Source organism: Sus scrofa, chromosome 4, assembly GCF_000003025.6.
Source record: "Sus scrofa isolate TJ Tabasco breed Duroc chromosome 4, Sscrofa11.1, whole genome shotgun sequence".
NCBI lineage: Eukaryota > Metazoa > Chordata > Mammalia > Artiodactyla > Suidae > Sus > Sus scrofa.
This window is the reverse complement of record NC_010446.5, coordinates 81,764,468-81,776,643: the sequence shown is the minus strand read 5'-3', so window position 1 is coordinate 81,776,643 and position 12,176 is coordinate 81,764,468. Positions and strand designations below refer to the sequence as shown.

Here is a 12,176-nt window from a genome sequence, read left to right as displayed (position 1 = left end):
CTGATACCTATGGTCAATTAATCTTTGACAAGGGAGGCAAGAACATCAAATGGGAAAAAGAAAGTCTATTCAGCAAGCATTGCTGGGAAACCTGGACAGCTGCATGCAAAGCAATGAAACTAGAACACACCCTCACACCATGCACAAAAAGAAACTCCAAATGGCTGAAAGACTTAAATATACAACAGGACACCATCAAACTCCTAGAAGAAAACATAGGCAAAACACTCTCTGACATCAACATCATGAATATTTTCTCAGGTCAGTCTCCCAAAGTAATAGAAATTAGAGCAAAAATAAACCCATGGGACCTCATCAAACTGAAAAGCTTTTGCACAGCAAAGGAAACCAAAAAGACACCAAAAAGACAACTTACAGAATGGGAGAAAATAGTTTCAAATGATGCAACAGACAAGGGCTTAATCTCTAGAATATATAAACAACTCATACAACCCAACAGCAAAAAAGCCAATCAATCAATGGAAAAATGGGCAAAAGACCTGAATAGACATTTCTCCAAAGAAGATATACAGATGGCCAACAAACACATGAAACAATGCTCAACATCACTGGTTATAAGAGAAATGCAAATCAAAACTACCATGAGACATCACCTCACACCAGTCAGAATGGCCATCATTAATAAATCCACAAATAACAAGTGCTGGAGGGGCTGTGGAGAAAAGGGAACCCTCCTGCACTGCTGGTGGGAATGTCAACTGGTACAGCCACTATGGAGAACAGTTTGGAGATACCTTAGAAATCTATACATAGAACTTCCATATGACCCCGCAATCCCACTCTTGGGCATCTATCCGGACAAAACTCTACTTAAAAGAGACACGTGCACCCGCATGTTCATTGCAGCACTATTCACAATAGCCAAGACATGGAAACAACCCAAATGTCCATCGACAGATGATTGGATTCAGAAGAGGTGGTATATATACACAATGGAATACTACTCAGCCATAAAAAAGAATGACATAATGCCATTTGCAGCAACATGGTTGGAAGTAGAGACTCTCATCCTGAGTGAAATGAGCCAGAAAAGACAAAGACAAATACCATATGATATCACTTATAACTGGAATCTAATATCCAGCACAAATGAACATCTCCACAGAAAAGAAAATCATGGACTTGGAGAAGAGACTTGTGGCTGCCTGATGGGAGTGGGAGGGAGTGGGAGGGAGCGGGAGCTTCGGCTTATCAGACACAACTTAGAATAGATTTACAAGGAGATCCTGCTGAATAGCATTGAGAACTATGTCTAGATACTCATGTTGCAACAGAAGAAAGGGTGGGGGAAAAAACTGTAATTGTAATGTATACATGTAAGGATAACCTGTCCCCCTTGCTGTACAGTGGGAAAATAAAAAAAAAAAATAGAAATAGATGAACAGATACAAACAGAGCAAACCAGTGATTGCCAAGAGGGGTGAAGATTGCTTAAATAGGTGAAGAGGATTGATAGGTACAAATCTCTAATTATGCAATAAATAAATCATAGCGATACATAAAGAATATATATAAGCATAAGGAATATGGTCAAAAATGTTATTACTTTCTATGGGGACAGAGGGTTACTAAACTTATCATCATGATAATTTCATAATGTATGAAAACATCCTATCACTATGTAATACTCTGAAACTAATATAATATGTAAGTAAACTATATTGCAATATTTTAAAAAAGCATTGAGTCTGTCTATGGGAGAAAACTGAGAAATAACTGACAACAGGTTGAACTCTGAGGCCAGGCATTGAGTAAAGCTTTCACATGGATATTATGGTAAGAATTGGGATTAAAAATAAGGACTATGATCAGGGTTTCCAAGTTGTCAGTGAATAAAGAAAGGTGACCAGAAAGTCAATAGATGACAAAAGCAACAACTTCCAAGCATTTCTCTTCCAACAACTTCCTGCACATTAATGAAAAAAGAACTACCTTTGGAAATATTATGATACTTCTACTTTAATCCTGAAATCAATAAAAGCTACTAGATAACAGGAAAAATATACCTCTGAAAAATCAAATGAATGCAAAACTTCATTAAGATGTGAAGAGCCAGGAGTTCCTATTGTGGCACAGCAGAAATGAATCCAACTAGGAACCACAGGGTTGGATCCCTGGCCTCACTCAGTGGGTTAAGCATCCGGCATTACCATGAGCTGTGGTGTAGGTCATAGATTTGGCTCAGATCCAGCATTGCTGTGGTTGTGGTGTAGGTCGGCAGCTGTAGCTTCGATTGGAACCCTAGCCTGGGAACCTCCATATGCTGCGGGTACAGCCCCCCCCAAAAAATAAAAAAGGATGTTAAGAGCCACTTTAATATTTTGTGTATGAAAATGACTCAGTTCAATCTGGTGATGGGGTAAAGCTTTTCAAATTATGAAAGCAGATGAGTTTAGATATTCACTTGACAAAAAAAATTCTGATTCTCTTAAAAGAGATCCTTCATATAAAATATTTTACAAACACATTTTTCATTAAATAATACATACTTATGTTTAATTATTTTGGCTTGTCACCAGTCCAAGAACAAACATGTTCTGCAGTTTTTCCAGACAATTTACCACTTCTTTGGCAACTATTTCAGTTTCCTAATGGCTTAGCAGGAAAACTGCCAAGCAATTTAACAGTGAAATTCTTCAGCAGATGCAATGAAAACCTCTTCCAGAGGTTTTAAAAAGGTTTTCTGCCTAAGTGAATATATTTTATGCAGGTATTGTGTGGTGAATGAATACTCCCCTAATTGTAAAGAAACTTGTGATAAATTTACCATTCTATGCAGTAGTGACCAACATTTTTTAAACACTCTTATCAAATATATTGAAATATGTTTTTAATAGATTACATGTATTTTTATCAGTCTATATATTAAATTTATAAAAACTTACTTTCTTATTTTTATGTTGTAAATAAATATAAATATAAATAAATAAATATCCCTCTCCACAAGGAATTGTCTTGTGTCTCCCCTTCTTTTTGGAGACCGCTTTGAAGAGACTGGAAGAAATTCTGTTCATATACATGAGTGTTTCCTTCCAGCTATAAGCCCGTAAAGAGACAGAATCCCTGCCAATAGCAGTTATCAATGATGAAAATAATGTCAATACACAATATGGATGGTTGACCTTTGGACAACAAAGTTTTGAAGTGTTCAGGTGGACTAATATGCAGATTTTTTTTCGACTACACAACTTGCAGTTGGTTGAATCTGCAGATTCAGAACATGGATTTGGAGAGTTGACTATAATTATACAGAATTTTTGACTAGTTGGAAGATTGGTGCCCCTCCACTAATTTTTCGAGGGTCAACTGTATAGTTACAAAATGGTCTGATGATCACTGTTAGGCCGAAACTTCTTTTGAATCAACTTAGAAAGTAGTTTTACATCTTAGAAAATAATAAAGAAAAAAAGGACCCACTTTGGTAGATAAAATACATCTCAACAATGAATTGGCACCAGTTGTTAAGTAGGCATAAAAATTAGCCGGTCTATTCATTAATTCATCAGATATTAATTGTATGGCTATTAGTACCTGGCATTCTTCCAAGTACTAATTATATTGACATGTATTGTAACATGGGCTCTTATTTTATATGGGAATGACTAAGCAGTGAAGAAAAAATTTGAATTATTTTAATATAATACAATGCATAGATATACATTGGCACATGTGGCAGTTTAAAGTGAGATTGCTATTTAATTATCAATTCTATCTCCTAGAGCTGGACCATAAGTTCCTCAGAGATAAGAACTGTATCTGTTTGATCATTACAATAAACCTGGTAGCAACTAGTAGAGTGAATGGTATGTAGTAAGCATTCTATATCAGTTTACCAGCAAGGTGAGAGAAAAGGGAGAAATAGAGGGGAAGAATAAAATGAACTAAAGTCTGAGACCAAACCAAAAGAGACATTATTATTGTCCTTAAAGCTTGACTGTAACTACAAATGGTATTTCTTCTGATTTGAAAATACCCATCAAAAGCATTCAGTCCTGTTTGAAATCTTATAACTAAACTTAGAAATAGTTTATAATTCAGGATTCTGAGGATCAAGGGAGAACTCAGTTTCAAATCGGCCCCAACTCTTCATTTAAAAGTTTATTCACTTTCAGGTTTTATAATAAATTTTAAAATATTTTTGTATTATAAAAGTAATATAAATACTTTAAAGAAATTTTCTGAACTATAGGCAAATAGAATTTAATATCATAATCCTTCACTCAAAGACAGCCACTATTAACGTTTTATATGTTAAATTATTATCAAATTTTAAAATCGATGTGGTACAACTTTGTATGCTTCAATAAAGGGCTCATAAACAACTAAAATGAAATATTATAGTAGAGTAATTCCAACCATGCTTAATGATGCAAGACTTAGGACCCTGAAAGAGATTATGAGCTCCTTAAGAAAAGGTACCCTGTTCTAGTCATTTTTATTATGGCCCAGCCAGGGGACCAGGCAGTGAACCTTGTACACACTATTTACTCCATAAATGCTCACTGAATATCTAGAAAGAAAGGGGAATAGCAACTTTTTATTGCCAAGACGCTTCCTTCTATGATTACTCATCTGTTTACTTCCCAACTCCTCCCCAATGACCTCATTTGCCATTCTTTGCCCTGTCCTTTAGCTTTAGCTACAGTAATAGCTTGCTGCAGCCCAAAAGCGATGCTGTTTTATCCATTCATAACTTTAATCATATTACTTCCCACCCTCTTCACTTACCTAAGTTCTACTCATGCCTCACAATTCACTTCAGATGTCATGTTCTTCAAAAAGTCTCTCCTAACTCCATCATTCATCCCCAAAGCTATGTGCTATAACACAAACATCTAACAAAGCACTTGCCACAAAACATGCAAACTAACCACTTATATATCTGTGCTCACTCGCAGACTATAAGCTCTTTAAAGTTTCTATCTTAGTAGTTACAAATATCAATACAGGTTCAATAAATATTTATTAAATGAATGAAAGAATTTAAATACATTCCTTTTTTTCTTCGTTTTTCTCTTTAATTCGCCTCTGTTTGGTCAGGTGATCACCCACAAATTTAATTACCTTTAGGAACAAATGAACAAAAAAACCCACCCTGGCCATCAAACAAAAATCAAACATTTTAAAGGGCAAAAATTGAGTTCCATTTATTCATCTACCCAAAAAGTATTCCTTCCTAATATCTTATGATGAATTTTAAATAAACACTTAACATTACCACCACTTTCTCTTAATGTTCTCTAAATCAAAATCACATTTCAATAATCATTCTTTTACAATGTAGTATTATTTTACATATTACTTTACTTCTTTCTCCCAGAAAAGATATACAGTAGGTCCTGCCGAGTCTTTTTCTGCTGATATCAGAAGGTCTGTTCCTTTCCAGAGCCTTTGCCTTTTATCCCTTACAATTTAGTTTGCTCTAACTGCACCAAACGAATAACTTACTATACTCAAATTACATACAAGGAATTCCTATTATATAGTATTCTAATTATACAGAATCCACAATTTTAATCCTGGCTTTTAAAGCTATATATCCTATGCTTATCTCTACCAGTATTCCTCACCTTATTTCCTCTAAGAAAACATATTTCCTGGTGTTTCCAAGTATGCACTTCCCATTAAATCCAAGTAAATATTCTTGCTGTACACAGTAGTAAATTTCAAATTCCTTCATTGTTACCTTTGTACATATTTTAGAACTTTCCCTATTCTCATTGTGCCTTGATATGTCTTTAAAATCCATATTTATATCTCTCTTCCTCTAACAAAGATTCCTTAATCACCTTCAAGTCATATTAATTGCTCCTTTAATAAGCAACATTTCAACATCTGCATTTTACCTAAACTAACAATATTTTACTCCTTACTAGTATGTTGCTCTGTGTTTGGAACGTTCTTTACATGTGCACTTTTCAATCATTTAAAACAGGTGTACTGTTCTCTACAGGGCTTACACTAGCAGCACTTTCATACAAGTTAATTCCTTAATAGGTGTTTCTAATTTATTATCTTAAATTTAAGGAAACTCAATAAATGCTGTCTGAATTAGATTAAATTGATTTGGCTGTTCTTCATCAATAAAGTTTACAAGTGCTAGTGAAATAAAAGAGACTACATTTAAACTATATTTAAACTAGCATTTAAAATCAGCAATACTGCCTATAGTTCTACCCAGCTTATAATATTTGCATGCAGCCTTTGCATACGTATTCAAATGTTACTTTGGATTTTCAACCCCATCTCCCTCTCCGTTCCCCTCACCACAAAATGTCCATGTGAAAACCTGAAGCAAACTAAAAGCCATACTACAGAATATTACTTTTCACATAAGCTCCACTTCTCATATTTATTTACATATATGATATGAAGCCACTCTATCAATATTCTTCACATTGAGAGCTTTATTTATGGCCTCCCTATATCAAAGGATAATTAATACTTCAAATAATTTCTATCATATATCTTAATAAATTTACTTACCTACACAATTTAACAAGAAGAAAAAAATAAAATGCCACAGTAAATGTTTCTGTCATTCTATTTGTCACTAGGCTAATAAAAATTCAGTTTTGGGGAATACTATATTAAGAAATAAATGATGTTAAATGCTATTTTGAGTAAAAATCTGTACCTATTATATTCACCTTGTATTATTTCTATTAAAGAACAAACTAAAATTATCAAAAACCTGTTGAGATATTTAGTTAATGGATAAAATCAACTTGCTTAATATTTTAAATGACTTACAGGATCAGCAGGTCCACAGAATTCTCGAAATGTCATTGTAGGATTAGTCTGTTGAATCTCCATGGCTACACAAGGGCCAGAATACATTTCTGTCACCATTTCCTGCAATATATAAAATAATATTGACAAATTAGTAGAATGCAATATTTTAATCCTCCTCTTTTAATTGCACCACTATTCCACTACACTCAAAATGTTAAAATTATCTTTGACTTCTCTACCTGTACCCTATATGCCAAGCAATTTTCACTTTTTGTCCACTTTTCCTGCAAAAAGTTATTTTAGATATGTTCCTTTATCTCCATTCCTACTACAACCACTTTTAATTTAATGCTCTACCATTTGCCACATTCACTATTTGAAATTATCTTCTAGTACATCTTCCTTTTAAAAGGCCCTCTCCCCTTGAACAGAGTAATGTCAAATGAACAGTTCTACAGGCATGAATTGCAAAGTGTTTCTCCCAAAGAAACTTATCAAAATCATAATGAGTTCCAGCAATGAGGAATAACAGGGACCAGATTTATTCTCTCACATCTAGAAACAATATATATGAGACAATATATATTTTCTTTTTTTTTTTTTTTTTGTCTTTTTGCTATTTCTTGGGCCGCTCCCGCGGCATATGGAGGTTCCCAGGCTAGGGGTCCAATCAGAGCTGTAGCCACCAGCCTATGCCAGAGCCACAGCAGCATGGGATCCGAGCCACATCTGCAACCTACACCACAGCTCATGGCAACGCCGGATCGTTAACCCACTGAGCAACGGCAGGGACCGAACCCGCAACCTCATGGTTCCTAGTCGGATTCGTTAACCACTGTGCCACGACGGGAACTCCTGAAACAATATATATTTTAAGTGTTTTCAGACACTGAATGATAGCACAGAACTATGACCCCTGAGATGAAGAAAACAAATGGGGTAAGCTGTATCACTGCCCCATCTTACTGTCTGAAGGCTTCCAGAGTAGGACAGGTGGAGGAAACACGACTGAGCCCCACAGTCTCAATGAGAAGAACAGACAAAGACTATGGAGGCCAATGAGGCTAGCATTTGCAGGGTAGGATACTAGACAAGTTGGGAGAGCCACAGGAGAGTAAGGTACAGGGATCTGCAGAGAAGTTCACTTGAGTCTCTGACTAAGAGTCTGTGTAGGTGTAGAAGACACTACCCAAGGCTGAGAAAAAGAACTACCAAAAGCAGTAAATGAAACAATTCACAGTAATGCTCTGTACCCATCCTATCAAAGCTTATAAGCAAGTTGTGAAAGGGTCAAATTAATCCCATGTAACTTGATTGAGTGCCAGAACAAAGTCAAACATTCTTCAAAGGAATAAAAAAAAATACCATGTAACGCTGTGAGTTTCACAACATCTAGCATATAATAAAAATTACAAGGCATGCCAAGAAATAGGAAAATATGAGCTATCCCCAAGAGCAACTCAATAAGCAGACACAACCCAGTAATGACAGAAATGATGAATGTAATTACATAAGAATTTTGAAACAGACACTATAAATAGGTTTTATATGCTCAAATTACATAAGGAAACATAGACATGATGCACAGAAAAGGAGAGATATTAAGAAGGCCCAAATAGATCTCCTAGGGATGAAAATGACATCTGGATCTAAAAACACATTAGAGGGGATGAATAGGATAAGCTCTTGTAGAAAAGCAGTAAATCTGAAGACTTGCAAGAGAATCTGCTATAAAGCAAGCATGGAGAGAAAGAAGACCAAATTAAAAATATATGAATTATGGGACAATGTCCAGCTGTGTAACTGGAGCCCCAAAAGAAGAGTGATAAAAAAATATATATTTCAAGAATTGCTAAAAAGTTTTCAAATTTGGTGAAACCCATAAACCCACGGATTTGACAAAATCCAAGGAGGATAAATGCAAAGAAAAATACAATAGGGCATACCATAATCAAACTGGCTATAAACAAGAAAAACTACAAACATACATTAAGGTAGGAAATTATCTTTTTGCAAAAATGATATAAAACAATAACCATGAGAGGAGGAGAATACAAGTGCAGGATATTTGAAATGCATTTGAAATTAAGAGATCAGCAACTTTAAACAAACATGTATATATTGCTATATCTAAACCTCACGGTAACTATAATTGAAAAACCTATAACAGATACGCACGTGAAAAAGAAAAAGGAATCTAAATACAACACTAAAGACAGTCATCAAATCACAAGAGAACAAAAGAGGAGAGGGAGAAGAAAAGCGTGCAAAAATAAATTCAAAACAATTAACAAAGTGGAAATAAGAACATACATATTAATAATTACCTTAAATGTAAACAGATTAAATTCTCCAACCAAAATACACAGACTGGTTGAATGGATACAAAAACAAGACTCATGTATGTGCTGTCTACAAGAGACACATTGCAGATCGAGAGACACATACAGACTGACAAAGAATGAAAAAAGGTATTTAATGCAAATGAAAATCAAAAGATAAAGATACCACCTAAATAATCAAAGTATTATCCAAAAAGAAGATATAACCATGTAAATATGTATGCACCCATTAGAGGTGCACCTCAATATATAAGGCAAATGTTTACAGACATAGAGACATAAAAGGAGAGTTCCTCAATAATAGTGGGGGACTGTAACACCCCACTTACACCAATAGACAGATCATCCAGAGAGAAAAATCAATAAGGAATCACAGTGGACTTAATATTTACAGAGCGTTCCATTTAAAAGCAGTAGAAAACAACTCCACATGGAACATTCACCAGGGTAGATCATATGCTGGACCACACAGAAAGCCTTCGTAAATCGAGAAAATTAAAATCGTATCAAGAATCTTTTCTGATCACAATATGAGAGTAGAAATCAACTATAAGAAGAAAACTGCAAAAACACCAATATGTGGAGGCTAAACAATATACTACTAAACAACCAATGGATCACTAAAGAAATCAAAGAGGAAATCAGAATACCTAGAGACAAATGAAAATGAAAATATAACTATGTAAAACATATGGGATGCAGCAAAAGAATTTCTAAGAGAGAAGTTTATAGCAATACGATCTTATCTCTCTTAACTCGGGAAATAAAAAAATCTCAAATAAACAAGCTAACTTTACACCTAAAACAACTAGAGAAAGGAGAGCAAACAAAACCCAAAATAAGTAGAAGGAAAGAAATCAAAGATCAGAGCAAAAATAAATGAAATAGACAAAGAAAACAACAGAAAAGATCAACAAAACTAAAAGAAAAATGAACAGAATTGATAAACCTTTAGCCAGACTCATCAAGAAAAAAAAAAGGGAGGGGGGGAAGAGGGCCCAAGTCATAAAAATGGGAAATGCAAACGGAAAAGTTATAATAAAAACCAAAGAAATACAAAGGCCCATAAGATACTACTACAGGCAACTATATGCCAATGAAATGGACAACTTAGAAGAAATGGACAAATTCTTACAAAGGTATAATCTCCCAATATTGAATCCAGAAGAAACAGAAAATATGAACAGATGAAGGACTGAAAATGAATCTATGATTTAAAAACACCCCTCCAAAAAAAGTCCAGGACCAGATGGCTTCACAGCAAATTCTATCAAACAATTAGAGAAGAGTTAACACCCATTCTTCTGAACATCTTCCAAAAAACTGCAGGTAAAGGAATATTTCCAAACTCATTCCATGGGGCCACCACTACCCTGGTACCAAAACCAGACAAAGATACCAATAAAAAAGAAAATTATAGGCCAATAATACTGATGAACACAGACTCAAAAATCCTCAACAAAATACTAGCAAACCAAATCCAACAATACATTCAAGGATCATACAGCATGATCAAGTGGGATGTATCCCAGGGATGCAAGGATTTTTCACTTCCACAAATCAATCAGTATGACAGACCACATCAACAAATCAAAGAATTAAAAACATATAATTATCTCAATGCAGAAGAAGCTTTTGATAAAATTCGACATCTATGATAATAACACTCCAGAAAGTAGACAAAGAAAAGAACCCACCTCAACATAATAAAGGCCATATATGAAAAACTCATAACTAACATCACAGCCAACAGTAAAAAGCTGAAAGATCTTGTTCCTCTAAGATCAGGAACAAGACAAGGGTGTCCACTCTCACTACTTTTATTCAACATTGTTTTGGAAGTCCTAGCCACAGGAATCAAGAGATGAAAAAGAAATAAAAGGATCCAAACTAGAAAAGAAGTAAAACTGTCACTGTTTGCAGATAATGTGATACTATATGTAGAAATCCTAAAGATGCTACCAGAACATTACTAAAGCTCATCATCTAATTTGGAAAAATTTCAACATACAAAATTAAAACAGAAATCAGCTGCATTTCTATACACTAACAACAAAAAGGGTCAGGAGAAGAAATTAAGGAAACAATCCCATTTACCATCACATCAAAAAGAGTAAAATACTTAGGAATAAACTTTCCTAAGGAGGCAAAAGAACTGTACTCTGAAAATTTTAAGTTGGTGATGAAAGAAATCAAAGATAACACAAGGAAAAATATACCATGTTCTTGGATTGGAAAGATCAATGCTGTCAAAATGATTATACCACCCAAGGTATACAGATTCAATGCAATCCCTATGAAATTACCAATGGCATTTTTCATAGAAGTAAAACAAAATTTTCTTTAATTTGTATAGAAATACAAAAAACTACAAATAGCCAAAGCAATCTTGAGAAAGAAAAACAAAGCTGGAGGAATCAGGTTCCCTGACTTTCAACTATACTACAAAGCTATAGTCATCAAAACAGTATGATACTGACACAAAGACAGAAATATAGATCAACAGAACAGGGTCGAAAGCTCAGAAATAAATCCAAGCATCTATGGTCAATTAATCTACAACAAAGTGGCAAGAATATACAATGGAGAAAAGACAGTCTCTTCAATAATTGGTGCTGGGAAAACTGAACTTCTATATGTAAAAGAATGAAATTAGAAATTAGCTAACACCATACACAAAAACAAACCCAAAATGGATTAAAAACCTAAATGTAAGACTGGAATCTCTAAACTTCTAGAGGAAAAAATAGCCAAACTCTTTGACATAAAATCATAGAGATGTCTTTCTGGATCCATCTCCTTGAGTAATGGAAATAAAAACAAAAACAAATAAATGGGAACTAAACTTAAAAGCTTTTGCACAGCAAAGCAAACCATAAACAAATTGAAAAGACAATCCACAGAACAGAAGAAAATATATGTAAACAAAGTGACCAACAAGGGATTAAACTCCAAAATACAACTCATGCAGCTCAATATCAACAACAACAACAACAAAACAAAGACAGATGGCTAAAAAACACATGAAAATATGTTCAACATCACTAACTATTAGATAAATGCAAATCAAAACTGCAA

At 34.4% G+C, this 12,176-nt stretch overlaps 1 protein-coding gene across 4 annotated transcripts in view; it reads right to left on the bottom strand.

The window, feature by feature from the left end:
* The window catches only part of NME7 (NME/NM23 family member 7), a 272,370-nt gene that overhangs the window by 135,633 nt on the left and 124,561 nt on the right, over positions 1-12,176 (bottom strand). For all 4 annotated transcript variants that reach the window (XM_021089439.1, XM_021089441.1, XM_021089440.1 and 1 more), the window contains one exon: positions 6,775-6,876. In XM_021089439.1, coding sequence (XP_020945098.1) covers positions 6,775-6,876 — 102 coding nt within the window. The remainder of the gene's footprint in view (positions 1-6,774; positions 6,877-12,176) is intronic.